At 42.1% G+C, this 22021-nt stretch overlaps 1 protein-coding gene across 4 annotated transcripts in view; it reads left to right on the forward strand.

Annotated features, from left to right (window-relative positions):
- The window catches only part of MCTP1 (multiple C2 and transmembrane domain containing 1), a 457667-nt gene that overhangs the window by 359710 nt on the left and 75936 nt on the right, over nucleotides 1-22021 (forward strand). For all 4 annotated transcript variants that reach the window (XM_060235683.1, XM_060235684.1, XM_060235686.1 and 1 more), the window contains one exon: nucleotides 426-479. In XM_060235683.1, coding sequence (XP_060091666.1) covers nucleotides 426-479 — 54 coding nt within the window. The remainder of the gene's footprint in view (nucleotides 1-425; nucleotides 480-22021) is intronic.

The following is a 22021-nucleotide window of genomic DNA, read 5'->3' on the forward strand; positions in this document are numbered from 1 at the left end:
TACTGTGTTTGTTCATATTGCCTGATATGTTAGTAGGAGCCTACTATTAAATTTTTGCATTGCTTAATGCATTGTTTTAATACTTATGCTTTGCTTCAGATCTACCTTCTGGTTAAGTTCCAGATTTCCACATTCCAAATCCTATAGCTCTGTTATTCAATGTCCCATATGGTTGATTGTATTGACGTACTCTGTGTAATCCAGATTGACTCCCAGAGAGAAAAGTAACCTATAAATAATGTAAATAATTAAAAAAAAAACTATTTTGCATCTGGGTGCTAAATATGCTTCTGGTTGTTAATTTTCCCTCTTTGTGTTTTATTACAATTGGTTAATAAAGTTTTCAACTATAAAAGATTTAATGATCTGACAGAGCAAAACTTTTGCTTGTTAACTCATGACGACAACTACTGTTTTGTCTGTAGGTAGTGGAGGACATGTTAGAGGACGAGGAAGAAGAGGATGACAGAGATGACAAGGTAATTATCTTTCCTAGCACTTGGGTACCTGGGGATGAGAGAATTTAGACATGACACTGTTTTTGCAGACAGTTAAAAAGGAGCTGAAGTGTTTTTAGTCCAGAAAATTGGACAGAGCTGTTTATCATCCTAACAGTGCCAGTGTATGTTGTAGAAAGGGAGAGAGGACTATAAATCGTCCTCTTCTTTTTTCTTCTTTTTTTGTCCAGAGCGGGTCAGTTTTTTTCCCTGCCAGGAACAAAAATAATTCAGCTTGTCTGGAACTTGATAGCTGTTGTGAAGATAACTGCAGTGACAACTGTTTTTGAAGGACAAAAATTTGTCCTGTCTTGAGTATTACAAATAGGACTGTACTTAGAGGTAGAAATTTTGTAAAAATAGAAACATCATACTGTTTGAAGGTTGTCTGTTGTCATCTATTATTTTCTGTAAATTACATGGCAGAACAATGTATGTGTGTTATACTCTGTATGATATTTAAATAATCACAATTCTCATAGGTCTCTTACAGATAGATTTAAGGATTGGTATTGTGTGCTCCGGCATCAAGGTACTATGGTCGCTCTTTCAGCTCTTCAGAATGTTGCTCAGTTCCTAGGTTGCTGGTTGGGTTGAGGATTCCCACCACAGTAAATAACAACTAGTTTCTACAAGTTATTGAAGCAAGCAATAGGACTGCAAAGTTGTCCCTAGAGGGGCAGAAAGAGACACAGAGAAATTGGAATGACCTTGTAAGAGCGACTAGTTGGCAGAATGGTTTGTCTGAAATACAAGCAGAGTTTGAGAAATTGTTTTTTAAAAGAATTTTTTTAATGTGAGGAGTGAAGAGAATGAGGTATTCAGATTCTTTTAAAGCTCTTCATATTAAATACAGAAAACGTTGACCTTCACAAATGTTCTTGTACTTCTGTTGTAATAAAGCATTGACTTTTTTGAAAGCAAGAAAAAAGTAGCTTAATTTATGCCCTTGACCTTTGTTGCTAGTAGAGATGTACAATTCTAGACCACTATAAGAATCTGTAGGTTGGCAGCAAACATTTAAAATGACAAATATCCCTTACTATTAATTAATTCTCTCAACAATCTGCATTAAGTAGAAACTAGCAAGGATTTATTTAACCTATGGTGCATTAGAAGCATTAAACATGTACATTATGAAGGGGGTAACAGCTATTAGCATTTTTCTGGATGTAAATATATACACACACACTCTCTAAATATGCTTTTATGATATTACATATTCTGTATCCACCCATGTACATATCACTTAATACTGAAAAAGAACATACACAGCTTCACACGAAGGGAATTTAGTAGTTATACTACTTCATGATCATGACTTGTAGCAAACTGATTTAAATGTGAACAAAAATGTAAAGTTAATAAGGACATATTCAGACTTCACATTTTCGTACACATTTAAATCAGCTTGCTACAAGTCATGATCATGAAGTAGTATAACTACTAAATTCCCTTCATGTGAAGCTATGTGTGTTCTTTTTCAGTATTAAGTGATATGTACATGGGTGGAAACAGAATATGTAATATACTAGAAGCATATTTAGTGTGTGTGTGTATATATATATTTGCTTCCAGAAAAATGCTAATATCTGTTACCCCCTTCATAATGTACATTTTTAATACTTCTAATTTATCATAGTTTAAATAAATCCTTGCTAGTCACTACTTTCTCTGTTCTGAGGTTACTAAATAATCAATATAACTTTTTACTGTGTGTGTAAAATGGACGAGAAGCAAAGCATACTAAGCTAAAAATAACACCAAGTATCTAGTGCTATATCCATATTTGGCAGTCAGAATCCAACATCCTGTTTCCAAAGCCAAATGTGAGTGTATGTCTAAATCTGAATTTGGGGCCTATGTGTGTGTGTTGTTATTTAAGAAGCATGTGGGCTAAATTTTCATAATTAATTACAGTTTGTGTGTCAATATATGTTATGTATTTATCATTCAGTAGCATAATCTCATGTGATGGGAAAAGAATCTCTACAGGATTCTTCTGCCACACATTTAGGCCTACATATTCTAGACACTGTATTTCAGAAGAGCACCTTTACATTCAGAAAATATTAATGTATTTTATTCTTCTTTGCTTTCTTCTAGAGTTTACTTACGTGGATGATTAAGTTCCTTATTTTAAGTGTGTGTGTAATGCAATTTTGAGGGAAAACAAATGTAAATTCAGCAGTGCTGATTGATGCTGACCTCTAGCACTCATTACTTTTCTGTTTTCTCATTTGGTGAAATAGCCAAGTGAGGTCAGTGGGTCCTCTTATAGAATAAAAGTCAAAAGATTAATAAATGTGCCAAAGCCTCACTTTAATTGAACCTGAAGCATATGTTACAGGCATATAAAATATGTCCCAGATGTTTGACCATGCCACGTAACTTAGTTTCCCTCGATTACCACAAGGCAACTATTAGTCCAATAACCTTTGGACTTGGGGGTAAATGGGGTATTACATGGCAGACAACTAAAGCACCTGTTTTCCATTCAATAAAGACCTCTAGCAGGCTTTGCCTAAGCTGCACCATATGTTTTCACTTAGCAGATTGTTGGGTGATTATGAAAAGTGTCTTTTCTTAGAACCGATGTAGATATTAGTCACTTGTTCAAAATGAATGGATAACTCATTGGCTGTATCTACAAAGCATTTACTGAAGTAGGTTTTTAGATGAGTAGATGTTCTTGTTTTTCTGTATAGCCCCAAATAAACTGCAGGATCATAAGTAGAATGATTAATTGTTCCGTAATATCTTTTTATTGGTTATGTCTTCTGCTTGTACCTATGAGGAGCCTTTGTTAAGGCTGGTGAAGTATAGCTCCAATTAAATTCTTGCTCTCTCAGATATTGCTTTAATATTAATCATGTCACATTGTTCAGACTTGCTCTTCAGATGATAGAAAGTCATTTGTTACATAAAACTCTCTCAATGCATGACATGAGCATTTGTTTTTAGTAAAAATAATGGAATCTATAGTCAAATTTGCTGCTATCTTGTTTATAATGTATCAGAGACTGCAACCAAAAATTTAAATTTTTAGTTCAGTTCAATATATAAAATTCAGCCTTACTGGCCCCAGTCCCCCAGCCTCTAAAACTCAATTTGTAAAAGAAAACGATAGCCTTTCTTGTCATTTATTTTGCACTATATTGTGCCGACAGAATTGTGTTTTGTTCAGATTTGATGACCCTATTGTGAACCTGACTCTTAATCCCGGGAAGGAATTTTTGAGCCCTAAGGAAGGCTAATGCTGATGAGCTTTTATTCTTCCTGGACTCTAATGCCTCTTCACACAGTTCTTAAAACTTGTTTTCAGCAAGAATTTGGAACTGTTTAGTTCAATTTAATTTAATTTTACTTTTTAGATTAATGCAAGAAAAAGGAATATTCTGTCCAAATATGTTTTATAAAATATGAAAACCTTTTTATTTATTTCATTAATAGCTGCCTTTTTGCTGCGGCTCAAGGCAGATTACAATTAAAAACAATGCAGTAAAAACAGTAGAATACATAGAACAAAAAAAATAAGAGGATGTGACAGAGTTTGAATGCGCAGGAAGGTGTGGTCCCCTGAGTGAGTAGATAGTTGGGTGCACTCCAGAACACTGTGGTAAAAACACAGACTCCACAACAGCCAGTTAACAGATATATTTGGGGTCAAACGTAAGAGGCAGTCAAAACAGGCAATGGTCATACACAGAATAGCAGTCCTCCAATATGCAGCACCAAATCACAGTCCAATAGAGAAGTCAAAAGCAGTCCAATACATTACATGAATCCAGCAAGTCAGTCAGTAAGTCACTCCTTCAAGAAACAGTTCAACAGAGTTTCTCCTTCACATATGTCATCCAGCATCGCCCAAGGCCAAGGCACGGCATGTAACCAAGGCAAAGTGCTGTGGCTAATGCCACCACAGATATAGTGCAGCCACCCAATCCTAAGCCTGATTGGTAACATGAGCTACACCTGTGCCTTCTCGTGACTTCCATTACAGCTGTATAGTTTTAGTTGCATAACCTTGACTCAGCAGTTTAGTTCTTAAAGGAACTCAAACACTGACATCCTCCCCTTATGAAACTAAAAACATTCTATACAGGTAACATAAACTATTTACATTCATAGTTCACATACATATCAACAACATGGTAGTAATATTGCAACTTCACTTCAGACCAAGTTTTATGCAGTTGTCTTTATGTTTAAATGGTGTCTGAGCCTTTGTGAAAATGTCTGCAATATTGTCACTCGTTGCACAGTATTCCAAAGTGATTAGCCTGTCTGTTAAGCATTGCTTTACATTGTGGAACCTGACGTCTGTGTGCTTGGATCTTGATTTAACTCCAAGATTGGTTGCTAGCTTTAAAGCCGCCTGATTGTCCTCAAACACAGTGATAGGTTCTATGTAAAACAAACCAAGGTCAGCTAGTAGCTGTTTGTACCAGGTTAACTCACTACAGACTGTACTGAGTGCGGAATACTCTGACTCGCATGTCGAGAGAGCCACATGTCGTTGTTTCAGAGATCTCCACCCTACCAGGACACCACCCATGAAAATTGCCAGACCGGTGGTTGACTGTCGGGTGCTCTGATCACTAGCAAAACTTGCATCTGCGTAAGCATGCACCTTTAGATCCTTAACAGGTGTTATGTACAAGCTTAACTCTAGAGTATGCTTTAGGTATCTAAGGACATGTTTAGCAGCAATCCAATGGCATTGTCTTGGCTCCTTTACTGCCCTTGCCAATTGGTTAGTTGCCATAGCTATATCAGGTCTTGACCAGTTAGCTATATAAGATAAACTTCCAATCAAAGACTGATAGATGCTTTGGTCAAACAGTGGACTATTGCTATCATTTAAGTCAAAGTTCTGCAACATAGGAGATTGCACTCCCCTGCATTGGTCCATTTTATAGCTCTTTAGCAACTGAGCTATTTTACCCTTCTGTGAGACACGATACCCACCATTTACAGGTTCAATGTCTAAGCCAACATATTGTTTGATGTTGCCCAGATCCCTCACAGTAAACTGTTCATTCAAAGTTTCAACAACAGATTTCATCATCTTTTCAGTTCTACAAATCAAAGCTAAATCATCAACAAAGACAAGGATTAAACATTGCTGCTCCCCTTTTCCTTTGAGAAATATACAAGGGTCAGCTATGCCTTGCCTGAAACCAAGCTTCTTTAAACATTCAGTTAAGAACTGATTCCATTGATGACCAGACTGTTTTAAACCATACAGTGATTTTTTAAGTTTCCAGCAAACATTTGCATTGTTATTTCCACCAGAAACACCAGGTGGCAACTTCATATACAATGTGTGTTCTAGAGGAGCGTGTAGGTAAGCGGTCTTAACATCTAGATGTTTTACAACACAATTATGCCTGGCTGCATAAGTCAGAGCACAAAAGATTGATGTAGCTTTGAGTGTGGGGGCAAATGTTTCGTCATAATCTTGCATGGACTGCAAGTACCCCTGTGCTACTAGTCTAGCTTTATAACATACGTTTCCGTCTGCCCCAGATTTTAATTTGTAAACCCACCTACAACCCAAGAGTTTATGATTAGGTGGTAGTACAGACTCTTCGTAGACTTGTAGCTCTTTCAACGACTCAAGCTCCGCTTTCATGGCTGCGTTCCATCCAGCCTGTTCGTCTTGCGTGAGATGCTTGATGCTGTCGTAGCAGGAAGGCTCAGCAAGGACGACACACGCCTGACCAGGACTGTAGCGATCTGGAGGACGAGTTGCTCTCGTAGATCGTCTGAGAACAGGTTCTGGTTCCTCATCTGACACTCCATGCTGGCTCACCGGCTGCTGCTGCTGCTGCTGTGACACTCCCGCTCCAGAAGATGCAGGTGTAACAGGTTCCGGCTTGATGACTCTGCTGCTGGGTGAAGGACTCCGCCTCTCGCCTCCAGTTGGTAGTGGCGAATCAGTTTCCACTGCTGTAGGTAGGGATACTGTAGAGGACGTTCTCTCCCAACCGACAGAGGTTTCCAGGAACTTAGCAGAGCAGGACGTTGTTATCTTCTTGTCACCTACTTGGGAAAATCTATAAGATTGGTGATTGTTGGAATACCCAAGAAATAACAACTTTACAGCCTTATTTCTCCCCTTTCGCTGTAGCTGTTTTGGGATGTTTACATAGGCTGGTATCCCAAAGATCTTTATATGGCTAATGGACACTTTCCTGCCGTACCAGACCTCAGCAGGGATCTTTCCAATAGCAGAAGACCAGGAATAGTTCAGCACATGGGAAGCACTCATGATACTTTCCCCCCAATAACTCATGGGAAGGTTACTGTCTCTCAACATAGAGATACACATATTGTAGAGGGTAGCATTCCTCCTCTCGACAAAAGCGTTATGCTGTGGCCTATAAGGTGATGTTCGTTGATGGCTGATGCCATATCTCCTAAATAGAGAAGACATGCGATCATTACAAAATTCTGTGCCGTTATCAGAAATAATAGCCCTTGGAACTCTCCCAGTTTTTCTGTTGACAAAACGAAGCCAGTTGCTGATGTTTTGGTAAGTCTCGGCCTTGGATTTAAGTAAATAACAAAAACCATAGCGAGAATAGTGATCTTCTATGTGTAAAGCAAACTTAGCTCCGCCCACACTTCTGGTTGGGAATGGTCCAATCAGATCCATGAAAACTAGGTCCAAGATTTCTGCAGACTGGAATTTTGATGGAGACACTGTGGGTGCTGCCTTTGATTTCGTTGCTTTGCAGATCTCACAGTCAACAAAACAATGACAGACTCTGGGGGTAATTCCTGCAGCTTGCAAGGTTCTCTTGACAGCTTGGAAATTTATATGCCCCAGTCTCCTGTGCCACATGTGTATGCATTCATCATGAGGGGGGCGGTTCATACTCACATGTTGCACAAGGTTTTCTTTCTCCAGAAAATATAAGTTGTCTCTCCTTTTAGCCACCACTGAAACGCCATCACCACTAATCAAGCAGCTCTCAGCTGTAAAAGACACTTTAAAACTCTGCTCAGTTAAAGTGGAGACAGATAACATGTTGTACTTAATGCTGGGCACGTGAAGCATTTGGAACTTTCTCCTTAGACAAGGAATGTTAACAAGCCCAGTTCCTTCTACGTTGGCACAAAGCCCATCAGCTAACATAACACACTGACCTTTAATTGGTGTGTAGGTGTTGAAGAGACTCTTGTCCTTGATAATGTGCACAGTCGCGCCGCTATCAAGTAAAAACTGATTGCAGAAGGAAGAATAGTTAACAACAAGGTTCACATGCCTGCCTCCTACCGGAGGTACAGTGGACTGTTTCCTTTTGAAAAGTTTACAGCTCCGTTTGAGATGATTAGGGCTGTTACATATACAGCATCTCCTCACTGAGTAAGTTTTCCCAGCTGCTGCATGACTGTCGGCCCCTTTAAATTCCTCCCGGGCGGGAGACTTGGCTGAATGAGCTGGAGACACACCGAACAAAACTGTGTTCCTTCTCCTCATGTCCTCATTCAACAAACGTTGAGCGATGTTAGACATAGTTATCTCAGTTTTAGGCAAGATATCCAAACAGGATACAAACTGATCATAACTAGCATCCAGGGAGCAAAGGATTATGTAGGCTTTCTGCTGCTCAGAAAAAACCACCTCCTTCTCCTGTAACTGTTGCAAGGTACGTTGCATAAACTCTAGGTGGACATTCATTTCCCCACCAGGCACATATTTTGCACTAAGGAGTTTCTTCATTAAGTATATGTGGGAGCCCACACTCTCACTGACATAGAGAGACTTTAAAGCGTCCCAACAAGACTTTGCACTGCTGGAGGACTTTATGTGGATAAGCTGGCTGTCTTCCAACGTTAGACCAATTAGTGCGCAAGCTTTATCCTCATTACTCCTGTGTTTTGCTATAACAGCTGCGTCATCAGCAGCGTCTAACACAGCTATATTGGGTGGACTTGTCACGTACTCCCACAAACCATGATATTTGAGGATCATTGTGACCTTCTCCGACCAGGTGCAGTAATTCTCCCCGTTCAGCCTCTTGATGAGGAATCCGGAGACTTGGATACTGGACTCCATTCTGCCTGTGTAAAAAACAAAAAAACTGCCACGCCCAAAAATGGCTGTTACTCACGAGTAGACCTCGAGTAGACCACAGGAACTGATGGCACGTAGCGCTCTTACTCTCCAGGAGACCTACGCACTGGGCCCATAACCGACGACAGAGTTTGAATGCGCAGGAAGGTGTGGTCCCCTGAGTGAGTAGATAGTTGGGTGCACTCCAGAACACTGTGGTAAAAACACAGACTCCACAACAGCCAGTTAACAGATATATTTGGGGTCAAACGTAAGAGGCAGTCAAAACAGGCAATGGTCATACACAGAATAGCAGTCCTCCAATATGCAGCACCAAATCACAGTCCAATAGAGAAGTCAAAAGCAGTCCAATACATTACATGAATCCAGCAAGTCAGTCAGTAAGTCACTCCTTCAAGAAACAGTTCAACAGAGTTTCTCCTTCACATATGTCATCCAGCATCGCCCAAGGCCAAGGCACGGCATGTAACCAAGGCAAAGTGCTGTGGCTAATGCCACCACAGATATAGTGCAGCCACCCAATCCTAAGCCTGATTGGTAACATGAGCTACACCTGTGCCTTCTCGTGACTTCCATTACAGCTGTATAGTTTTAGTTGCATAACCTTGACTCAGCAGTTTAGTTCTTAAAGGAACTCAAACACTGACAGGATGTACTAAAACAGACAATAAAGCAACATTACAAAATTTGAGAACAATGCAGTGAGACATTATTACATATAACAAACAGAGTAATAAAGCTTGATTTCAAAATTTGAGGACAATATCAACAAATGCCACAGCATAATATACAAAATGAAAACTTAACTTGAATTACACAGACCTTAACTACAACCATATTTACTTTATACAAATGATCTCTGGAACAGTTCCATTTTACACATTCTTCAGAATAATAAGAATGTGGGAGCCTTCTTGATCTTACCAAGTGGGCCATCCCACCAGGAGGGGAGCACTACAGAGAATGCTTGAGTACAGACAGTTGTTGATTTTACCCATTTGCAGGGTTGCACATGTAGGAAGCTTTGCTTTCACACTAGGGTCAAATGAGGGAAATCATCTCTTAAGTGTTCTACATAGGGATGGGCATGAACTGAAATTCATCATAACTTTTTGCCAATTCGTGGTTTGCCAAAAACCTCTATGAATTTTGATGCAGTTCATGTAGGGTTGCCAAGTCCAATTAAAGAAAAATCTGGGGACTTTGGGGGCGGAGCCAGGAGACTTTGGGGGTGGAGCCAGGAGACATTGGGGGTGGAGCTAGGAACAAGGATGTGACAAGCATAATTGAACTCCAAGGGAGTTCTGGCCATCACATTTAAAGGGACAGCACGCCTTTTTAAATGCCTTTCTTCCATAGGAAATAATTAAGGATAGGGGCACCATCTTTTGGGGCTCATAGAATTGGACCCTCTGGTCCAATATTTTTTAAACTTGGGGGGTATTTGGGGGAGAGGCACTAGCTGCTATATAACCTGCAATACTATACTACTTAACCTGCCTTCGACAACATATAACTTGCAATAATTGTTACTAGCTAGGAATATCCATAACCTTCCAACCCAAAAAGGACATTTTCATCAGGTTTTTTTTAAAGAGCCCAAAAAGAGGACAGACACACAGAAGAGGCAACCATTTCATATCACAACAAATATGCAGCAAAGATGGTCAAAGAAATTTTTAAAAAATGTTTACAAAAGTGCTTTTTTAACATTAGGAATTACCTGCTGAATCATTACGGGCGCGTTTCTGACCTAAAATCTCACTACTTCAAGAAACGCAACCCATCCACTCAGCGTCCCCCTGCATTTCAGAGACCTCCGACTGAAGCGGGGACCTCTTCCCACCCCAGTCTCACAGCCCTCAAAAAGGATCCTCCATTTCAGACCACGGTTTCGTCTCCCCCCAACCCCAGAGGAAGCTACTCTAGCCGGCTCTCCTCCTCACCATTTGACCAGGCGGTTCCGGGTCTCCTGGCTTTCCAAGGAGGGAAAGCTTTTTTGAGGGAGGTGGTGGAAAGTGTATTGGGGCCGAAATTCATCGTCTCCACAAGCAGACATCATCGCAACTGGAGAAGACGCTCGGCTGGTCACCATAGAAACGCGCTCTCTTTCAGCCAGCGCTGTGCAGTGCCTTTGCGTTTTCTGTCCCCGAAGAACCCGCGCCGATAACCATGGTTCCGTTTTTTTTCTTTACAAAAAAAGACTGAGGTCTCATCCAATTGGCAGGAGATCATTTTCTGTCAAATCTAAGGGGAAAGGAGCGTGATTGGAAGTGGGGAATGGTCTCCAAGGATGGATGGGTAGCCGTATTGGTTTGAATGGGCCCAGCCTGGGCGGGGAGGAGCAGCTGTGGTGGGCAGGGAGGGGGCGGCGGCGGCGCAGCGCAGCGGCTTCGCCCGCTCTGGGATGGGGCGGCTGGCCATACTCCCCGGCGCCGTTTCCTCCCCTCCCCCCGAGGGTGGAAATCCTGGGGTCCCCCGCTAGAGCGGGAGGATTGGGACCCCTAAGTTCATGGCAGTTTGTGAAGAGCAAAAAGCAGGGATTTAAAAGACTCTGGGCCATTTAAACCCCTGCTTTCTGCTCGTCTCACACACACACGCACATAAAAAACCAACTGAGCAGCAGGGAGCAGAAAACAGGAGGTTAAAGATCAGAAAGCAGGATGCACCCACCTGGTAGAATGAGCTTCCATTAGTGATCAGTGCCCTGTGGGACTTATTACAGTTCTGCAGGGCCTGTAAAATGGAGCTCTTCTACCAGGCCTTTAGTAGAGGTGGCAGGTGTCTTTTATCTATCATGCCTCCCCCTCTTGACTAATGGTCATCTGTATCTGTCAGCTGTCTCTGTTGAGGCACTGACTATTCTTTTGTAGTGTTCTGAATTTTTCTGAATTTTAGATGTTTTTAATCTGTAATTTTAAATGCTGTGGTTTTAAATGTTGAGCTGTGATGGAACTTGCTGTGAGCCCACTTGTGGGAAGGGCAGGATACAGAAGAAATAAATAAATAAATAAATGCCACCACGCCATTTAAACCCATGCTTTCTCTTCCCCTCTGCTCAGCTGTTTGGTTTAAATGGCTTGAAGCCCTTTAACTCTCTACTTCCTGCTTGCCTTCAAATGTGATGGGGAGCAGAAAGTGGAGGTGCAGTGGTGCTGAGATTTTAAGATTCAGAATGCTCACAAACTGATATGGACTGATGCAGTTTGTGAACCAGTGTATCAGTTTTTGTGATTCGGTTCAGGGACGGTGTTAGGGTGTGCCACTGTGCCTGCCACCCCAGGCAAGACCCTGCCCCACACAGGCAATCAGCCAGCCTCACCACCTTACTGGCTGCCACCAGAACTCCCAGTTCCCAGTGATTTGAAATACGTGGGAGAATGCCAGAAGGGCCTGCCGACCAGCTGATTGGTGGAGCCCTTATTAGCAAGTGGGAAGGGCAGTGGCTCTCCCTTCCATGCTTGCTAGCTGGTTCCCCCCACCCACCCCCAGGAGGGGGCCCCCAATTCAGCACCCCCCAGGGCCGTGTCTATAGGCAACTGCCTGTGGTCACCTAATGGATGCACTAGCTCTGATTCAGTTTGTGGTTCAGCCATGAACTGAACGATAAAAATGCAGTTCACGCCCATCCCTAGTTCTCCATGTGAGTTTTCCAGAAGCATCAAATTGGTTGCAGTTGGAAATTAGCGGTGCACAAAGTTTCACAGCTTAATTCCGAATGGTGTTCCCTAAAATTACATAATTAGAGCTTGATTGAGATCAGGGCTAGAACTATCTAATTTTTAAAACTGAGCCAGATCTGAGTTCCAGGTCTCATTGAGATCTTATTAGAAAAAAATTGAAAGCTGTAAGTCTCTACAAGGCACTTGATACTTGTCTCTAGAGCTCTTGCGCAAGTGGAAACTCAAGGAAAAGATGGTGGTAGCTGCTTGTGATAAGTCAAAGTCTACTGTAACACCACTATTTTTTTTTCCTTGTACAAATAATTTCCAGCACTGTAATATATAGGGAGCAAACATGCTAGATGTGTAAGATCTTTCATAAGCATGTTTCTGCTTGTTTGAGTCTGCATGTTTCTGCTTGTTTGTCACTGGATGCACGCCAGGTTCTAGAAGCCTGCATGCCCTTTCATTGCCCACACTTATTACTGGTTGCAGCAAGAAGAATGCTGTCATGAGGACAGTACATAATCCCAGGTTACAAAATCCATAGAACTATATTTCTCCCAGGGCTTTGGGGTCCTTAGCCAAGTAAGTTTCAGTGGGAAATAAAATGAGTGGTGGTAGTATCAGGTAGATCTGATTCTGAAGCCAGGACCAAAGTAACTATGATCTGAGCAGAATAGTTTGGCGCCTTAACTTGGAATTTACAAACTGGGGGCTATAAGTATTCCAAACTGATCATACTTAAAAGCATCAGCAACTGACCATGCACATCCTCAAAATGATTCATTTAAATTTTAAAAGTGATTAAAAAAAAAAAAAAGTCTGTGGGAAATACTGAATTTATTGACTTTTTTTGAAGAACTGTTAGTAACCAAAAGGCGTTCCAAGTATCATTTGTAAAAGAAGTCTTAATCCATCACCATGCAACAAGCATTCCCAATCTCACATCAGCGCAATTGACATCAAAAGCAGAGCTGTATGGCTGTGAATTAACTAGTGGTAACCATTCGAAGTTCAGCTCAAAGAGATCACATTTGGACTTGTGTTAGTCTCTATGGGACTGAGTGTTCACAGTCTATTGAATGTATTAACGTCATCTAAGCAAGTAGCTTTATCGCTCATGACCCATATAATACCATTTGTTAACTAATAAAAGTATAATGCAAATAGTGATTTAAAAGTTCTGTTTTAACTTTACAAAAACATTTTTCTTTACAATTTTTTCTTGATAACTTAAGTAGATTAAAATCCTCAGAATTTTAAGTGTTTTTAAATATGACATCTAAAAAAACACTTTGAGAGTTTCTATATCTAAAGAGTATGGACTATAGAACTGCATAATTCCCCCCCCCCCACAGATGACTTAGGGTGACCCCCATGGGGTTTTAAAGGCAAAAGACATTCATATCAGAATGACCAGAACAGTATTCACAATGAGGCTGTAGTAATAATGGTCAGTATTGATAACAATATTAACATATTTCCTATTCATCTGATTCCTCCTATATCTTTACTATTCAAAATGTTTTGTGTTGTATATATTTTTATATGGTGTCAATACCTTTACTAGGAGAAAAACCTTTAAAATAAAGAATTGGTTGTAACATGTGGATATTAGCAAATTACCTTTAAACTCTTAAAAAGAGTTATAATCACCATAATCTCTGTGATCAGAAAACATGTGTTTGAAAACATGTGGGGATAGGTGATATGATCAGAAAACATGTGTTTGAAAACATGTGGGGATAGGTGATATGATAGACAGACAAACACCTGTAGCAGCATGATAATGTAATGCAGTGGCATTTGTTGATTATTTGAATAACTACTCTGGGTATTAGTTTTGCTTGTTGGAGTGTTTTAGTACCTGGGGTTACTTAACAACTTTTCCTAGAGTTGACTTCACAGTCATAATCTTTGAATCTGACTGACTTCATGGATTTCCTACACTGGCAATTTCTTCTCCTTTTTCAGTGTGCCATATCAGAAAAAAAATGTGTTGCCTGTTGTGCCATGTTTTACCAGATCACATTAGGCTTGCATGCACAGTTATTTCAGTAGAAATCTATTATTAGGCCATCTTATCTCTAGATAGCACATGGGAAAAATAAATCTCGCATAAGTGATTGATTAATTTGATTTTATAGATAAGCTATTTGTATAGTATTTGAACTCAGAGATATAACTAGATTACTTTCATACTTTTAAAAACCCCACATCAATGGCATAGTGGTTTAAACATTTAAGGATTTGCCCTTCTCTTTTTGAATTAGTACATGTCCTTAGGTGGCAGTATTTATTTTATTTATTTTATTTTATATTAAGATTTATACCCCGCCCTTCTCACCTAAGTGTCTCAGGGCGGCTTACAACATAATAATTAAAACAGCTTCAGTTTAAAACATTTAAAAATACAGTTAAACCATAAATTAGTAAAAAAACAAGATAAAATAAAACCGGCGGCCTATAGATACATTTTGTTCCATCCAAGATGTTTTACATTGTCAGCTAATATCATAGGCCTGCCGGAAGAGGACTGTCTTACAGGCCCTGCGGAATTGCCCTAGATCCCGCAGGGCCCGCACCTCCTCCGGCAGCTGGTTCCACCAATAAGGTGCCGTTATTGAGTAGGCCCGATCCCTGGTGGATTTTAGACGGGCCTCCTTTGGCCCGGGGACTACCAACAGGTTTTGTGAACCTGAGCGTAGTACTCTCTGGGGAACGTGTGGGGAGAGACGGTCCCTAAGGTAGGCAGGTCCTAGGCCATATAGGGCTTTAAAGGTAATGACCAACACCTTGTACCGGACTCGGAATATTACTGGCAGCCAGTGCAGACCCTGGAGCCCCGGCCGAATGTGCTCCCATCTTGGGAGCCCTAATAACAGCCGGGCAGCAGCGTTCTGCACTAACTGCAGTTTCCGGGTCCGGCACAAGGGTAGCCCCATGTAGAGGGCATTACAGTAGTCCAGCCTCGAGGTGACCGTAGCATGAATCACTGTTGCCAGGTCGTCACGTTCCAGGAAGGGGGCCAACTGCCTCGCCCGCCTAAGATGAAAAAAAGCGGACTTGGCAGTGGCTGCTATCTGAGCCTCCATCGTCAATGAAGGCTCCAACAGCACCCCCAGGCTCTTAACCCTGCCCGACGCTGTTAATGGAGCGCCGTCAAAAACTGGCAGGGGGAGTTCCCTTCCCGGGCCGCAGCGACCCAAGCAAAGGACCTCTGTCTTCGCCGGGTTCAGCTTCAGCCCACTCAGCCTAAGCCACCTAGCCACTGCCTGTAACGCCCGGTCCAGATTTTCTGGGGCGCAGGCGGGCCGGCCGTCCATAAGCAGATAGAGCTGGGTGTCATCAGCATATTGATGGCAACCCAGCCCATACCCCCGGGCCATCTGGGCAAGGGGGCGCATATAGATGTTAAATAACATCGGGGAGAGCACCGCCCCTTGAGGCACCCCACAATCAAGCGTGTGTCTCCGGGACAGTTCCTCCCCAATCGCCACCCTTTGTCCCCGACCGTCAAGGAAAGAGGAAAGCCATTGCAAGGCCAACCCCTGAATCCCTGCGTTGGCAAGGCGGCACGCCAGAAGCCGATGGTCGACCATATCGAACGCTGCCGATAGGTCCAGCAACATCAGCACCGCCGAGCCGCCTTGATCCAGATGTCGCCGAAGGTCATCTACCAGGGCGACCAGCACCGTCTCCGTCCCGTGGCCCGGGCGGAAACCAGACTGGTAGGGGTCAAGTATCTAGAATGTAGAAACTGGGAACATTTTATATCAGCAAACTGGTTTTGATCTCTAGGAAAATTATTTTAGCAACATGCAGTTTTTGCATATTTAGTTTCTGTAAGATCTTCTTAAAAGGCATATAAAATAAATAAAAATCTTCTTAGGATTGAATGTTAATGCAGCTTCAAAGATCATTACTGTACTTGAACACAATTGACTTGATAATATTTCTTATATGAAGAAAGAAACGTGAAAGTTTCTTGAAAATCTTGTTGGTCTCTGCTACTGGACTTAAATCTAGTTAATAAGATTTAGTTTATCAGTTAGAAGACTGATATGCTGTTAAATCCTTTGCAGTGTTTTTCAGTCTCCCAGGTCTTAAAGCGATTTGTACACTAGAATCATAGAGCTGGAAGGGACCTCCGGGATCATCTAGTCCAACCCCCTGCACACAATGCAGGAAATTCACAAGTACCCCCCCACAAACCCCCAGTGACATATACACACCTAGAAGATGGCCAAAAAAAATTCCTCCAGGATCCCTGGCCAAACTGGCCTAGAGAAAAATTGCTGTCTGACCCCAAAGTGACCCTCAAGGCTGGACTACTGTAATGCCCTCTACATGGGGCTGCCCTTGTACCGAACGTGGAAATTGCAGCTAGTGCAGAATGCAGCGGCCGGGCTGTTAGTGGGACTACCACAGTGGGAACACATACAGCCTAGGCTGCGGAAGCTGCACTGGCTGCCAATTTTGTACCGAGTTCGTCACAAGGTGCTGGTCATTACCTTTAAAGCCCTATATGGCCGAGGACCTGCCTAGCTTAGGGACCGCCTCTCTCCATATGTTCCCCAGAGAGCACTGAGATCCAGTTCCCAAAACCTACTATGAATCCCTGGACCAAGGGAGGCCAGACTGAAAATAACAAGGGAGCAGGCCTTCTCCCAATGGTGGAATCAACTACCAGAGGAGGTGCGAGCCCTGCGAGACCTAAATCAGTTTCGCAGGGCTTGCAAAACCCCCTCTATCAACTCGCGTTTAAGATGGAACCCGGAAATGACACCTGGCCATCTTATACATATATTGAACTGTGGCACTTTATTTTGTAGCTGTTAATAATCTTAATTGTTTATTTAATTTAATTGAATGTATTTATCTATTTTAATTGTCTTTTATTGTAATGACTGGATTTTAGTGTAATCATGGTGTAAACCATGTCATGTAAGCTGCCCTGAGCCCGCTTGGCGGGGGAGGGCGGGATATAAGAATAAAATTATTATTATTATTATTATTATTAAGAAAGGTCCATAAGAACTAAAGCACTGAACTTGTTGTCTTTACGCTTTACATGAGCAGTTGTATGTCCCCTCTCCACTACATCTACAAGTTTATGTGGTACCCTGACATTCTGCATGTAGACCAGATTCTTGGTGCTTGCCCATCTAGGAGCTCCCAGGAAAACATTATGGTTTCCCTGAGCGCTCTAGCAATTTGGGAGGGAAAACTCTATGGTACAATAGGTACCATAGAGGGGGGCAGTTTGCCCATCTTTTGAGAAAAAAGACTGTCAAATCAAGCTTCTATTCAGACAAATTTGTATTCTGAGCTCCCAGTTCACAAATTAGCTGGCACACTCAATGAAAGATGTATGTTCCTACTTCTCCAGAATGCAAAGACAGTACTCATCCAGGTAAGTATATGAATCTTGATTTTCAACTATCCTGTGTATAATATAAATTGTGGCCATCTATAGACTCTGGTCAGATTTATCATTTTTAGCAAAGAGCAGTTAAAAATTGGTGGCAAAATAACTGCAGGGTTTTCTGGATCTGTTCTGGATCTACTTTATTTTGGGCTTGAAAGGTAACATATTAAAGTCAGTATTATGGAGGAAAGGTGGGGTTCTTCAGAAGTTGAGTACCTTCCTTTTTTAAAAAAAGTAAGAGTTAGGGCTTTGACTGAGATTCTGAAGTTTTGAGGTCAGATGTCATCAGTACTGATGACACTAGTCATTTCTTTTAATGAGCCATCAGAAGCTGCAGTCTTGATTCTGGGTCAACTCCTGATCTTTATAGCCACACCAAAGGGAATGAGAGATGGTATAATAGTACTGAATACAGCAGTTTTTTCACACACAGTGTGCATATGTATGCTGCACTGGTAAATTTATGAAGCTCTATAAAGATCAGGAGCCTGATATAATGCTCCCACAGAGTATTTCTGTGCTACAATATATATTTTGGAATGCCCCCACAATATCTTATATTGCTAGCTATGATACAGTTTCATAGAATCATAGAGTTAGAAAGAACATCCAGGATCACCTAGTTCAATCCCCTGCACAATGCAGGACATTCATAAATACCTCTCCCCAGGAATGAAATTCTAGCAGGAGCTCCTCTGCATATTAGTCCACACTCCCCTGATGTAGCTAGGGCTGCCAAGTTCCCGGGCTGGGCAGGGGTTCCCCCGCCCTGGAGGTTCCCCACCCACTGGCCTGCATTGGGCCAGCGAGGGGGATCCTCCCCTGACATCGCCGGCCCCTCTAGGAGCTTCCAGGAAAACTCTATGGTTTTCCTGGATGCTCTAGCAATTTGGGAGGGAAACCTCTATGGTACCTATTGTACCTATTGTAACTCTATGGTACCTATTGTACCTATGGTACCTATTGTACCTATGGTACCTATTGTACCATAGAGTTTTCCCTCCCAAATTGCTAGAGCGTTCAGGGAAACCATAATGTTTTCCTAGAAGCTCCTAGAGCAGCCGGCACATGACGTCACTAGTGCAATGATGTCACTTGTGAGTGACGTCATTGCGCCACGCGCGCTCCACATGTGAAAACAATCCCCCGCTAGAGGCTGTGGGGGACTTGGCAACCCTAGATGTAGCCAATCCTCCAAGAGCTTACAAGCCTCTTTTTTGTTGTAAACTCTTGGAGAATTGGCTACATCTGGGAGTGTAGCCTAATATGCAAAGGAGCTCCTGCTAGAATTCCCCCCCTGCCTCTCCTCCTCCCTCCCCATTGTGACACCTGCTCCATGCCCAGAAGATGGGAAAAAACCCTCCAGGATCTCTGGCAAAACTGGAGAAAAATTGCTGCCTGATCCCAAAGTGGTGAATAGTATTTCCCTCAGCGTGTAAGAAAGGGCTTCTTGAACTAAGATCTGATGCAAACTTTCCTGTCCTCTTTCTCATGATCTACCTAAGTTCACAGAATCAGCATTACTATTAGATGGCCATCTAGCCCAGGGGTGTCAAACATGCAGCCCAAGAGCCAGATCAGGCCCCTGGAGAGCCCCTATCAGGCCCGCAAGCAACTCACTGTCATCTGCTTCCTTCTCCCTTTCTTGCTTCCTTTTGTATCACAACTTGCTTTGCCAGGCTTACTCAATCACACAGGAGCTATAGAGCAAAGCCTCTATTTTCTCACATGAAGCAACTTGTATACAAAAGCTTGCAATGCTTTCATGTTTTCCCCTGGGTTTTAGACTCAGAGCATTGACCATGAGATTTCTGTAATGAATGTCAATAGATCAAAAATAGGAGGAGATTGGATTTAAACCCCACCCTTTGCTAACCAAAGGAGTTTCAGAGAGGCTTACACATCTCCTTTCCCTTCCCCTCCCCACAACAGACACCCTGTGAGGTAGGTGGGGCTGAGAGAGTTCTCCCAGAACTGCTCTTGAACAGAATAGCCTTGAAAGAACTTGTGGCTGACCCAAGGTCACATCAGCAGGTGTATGTCCAGTTTGTCTATATCCTTCTTAGATTGTGGTGCCCCAAACTGAACGCAATACTCTATGTGAGGTCTAACCAGCATACAGTGTGTGTTATTTATATAGAGCAGGGGGACTGAATTCTCATGTTATGAGGGCCGGATCTGACACAAACGAGACCTTGTCGGGCTGGGCTGGGCCATGTTGAGCCACGCCGTGTGTGTATCTATTTAAGATTAGGTAGCAGAGAGATAAAATTTTTAAAGGACACAAACACGACTAAAGATTTTTTTTAAAAAAAATTCAAATAAAACATGCCTAAAACATTAGCACTTTTGGGTCTTAAAGATGTTTTCTTTGTATTTCTCCCATGGGATCCAGAGAACTGGGCGAAGAAGAAGATATTGGACTTATATCCCGCCCTCCACTCCGAAGAGTCTCAGAGCGGCTCACAATCTCCTTTACCTTCCTCCCCCACAACAGTCACCCTGTGAGGTGGGTGGGGCTGGAGAGGGCTCTCGCAGCAGCTGCCCTTTCAAGGACAACCTCTGCCAGAGCTATGGCTGACCCAAGGCCATGCTAGCAGGTGCAAGTGGAGGAGTGGGGAATCAAACCCGGTTCTCCCAGATAAGAGTCCGCACACTTAACCACTACACCAAACCGGCTCTCCGGAAGCTGTGGCTCTTTCCCTCCCTCTCCAGGGAACCAGGAGTGAGAGGAGCCTCAGCCAATGGAGAAAACTGAGGTTTTGCTCTGTAGCTCCTTTGTGATTGAGCAAGCCTTGCAAAGCAAGTTGAAATGCAGAAGGAAACAAGAGAGGAAGAAGGAAGCAGGCAAGAGCCAGTTGCTCGGGGACTTGATAGGAGCCCTCCAGGGGCCTGATTTGGCCCTTGGACCGCATGGTTGACACCCCTGATATAGAGTATATGTGACATTAAGTTGGGGCCCTTGAACAAGACCTTTTTTGCCTAAACACTTCTGGTCCAATTCCACAGATTTATTGGTTTCAATCAGGGCTACTAAGCATATGCTACATTGTATGTTATGTATACTGCTAAGAGTTTAGTGCAGTGTATGTAATGCATACTGCACAGTATATGACTTTAATGGACTAAATGCCCATTTTGTTTTTAATTTTTTGAAATGCATTGTATTATTAAAGATATGTTTTGTTTAATCCTTTTTATGTATGCTTGTGTCAGAGGTCCTAGCCTGGGTACCTGTGGGTCACCACTCCTTTTTCCTTGAGCAGTGCCCAGCCTTGTGGGTCTTTCAGGTTAAATGCACACAAATAAAGCAGATCTTTGTAAAAATATATAACGGTTTATTGAACAGTTTAAAAAAGAATATCACTATGCAGTACAGTTTCTCCTGCTTAGCAGCAAAGGAAAAGAAAAGCTTTCATTCTGTCTAATACATTTAGTACCTGATAGTAGATCGCACACCTTCTCACAGCATAAGAATTCAGGCTGTAGCCTAAAGTGTTCAGTACGTTCAGTCCATTATGATGTAGCATAAAAAAATCAAAGCATACTAGCATGGGACAAGCATAAAATTAGCATGGCCTATAGCCGTATTATAGTCCTTTGCATCCAATCAGGAGTCTCCCTTGACGGAACTTTCCATCTTAATTCCATCCACTCCTAATTCCCCTCTCCCATCTTGTTACACAATTGAACACAGGTTCTGATGATTAACCATTAATCTCCTTTCCCTTCCTCTCCCCACATCACATACCCTGTGAGGCAGGTGGGGCTGAGATAGCTCTCAGCTGCTCTTCAGTTCAAAGGTCCTCTTCTACCAATGGACTATATAATAATGCAACAATCAATATACTACTATCTGCAATTAAATTAATCCTATAGTTTATGAATTTTACTGATTTATCTTAATTTCTCCAAAGCTTATAAGAACTAACCTTCAAACTGTTACAAGAAAATTTCTGCTGGACACTGAATGCAGGGCTACCTGTATGCCATGTTTTTAATTTGTTGCGCTTAACTGTTATCCTCACTGTGGAAATAAATAAAATTCACGTAATATGGCACTCTTACTTTTTACCTTCTCCTTCCAAAAAAAAAAATAATTCAATCAGTTTACCACAGTTGTCAGATAATTATTTCAATGGATTCAGTCCTAATTTCATAGAAAAACTGGGCGTCTCAGAAATGATTGTTACCAAAGTTACCAAAGACTGAGCTGAACCATCCTAGCTGCATGTTTGATTTACATTTAAAGGGAAAACAACTAAAGAACTATGCAAAGTCTGAATACCAAAAACAGACCTATCGTTGTAACATTTCAGATAAAGCAGAAGTCTATTGA

The sequence above is a fragment of the Heteronotia binoei genome, chromosome 4 (genome assembly GCF_032191835.1).
Source record: "Heteronotia binoei isolate CCM8104 ecotype False Entrance Well chromosome 4, APGP_CSIRO_Hbin_v1, whole genome shotgun sequence".
Lineage (NCBI taxonomy): Eukaryota > Metazoa > Chordata > Lepidosauria > Squamata > Gekkonidae > Heteronotia > Heteronotia binoei.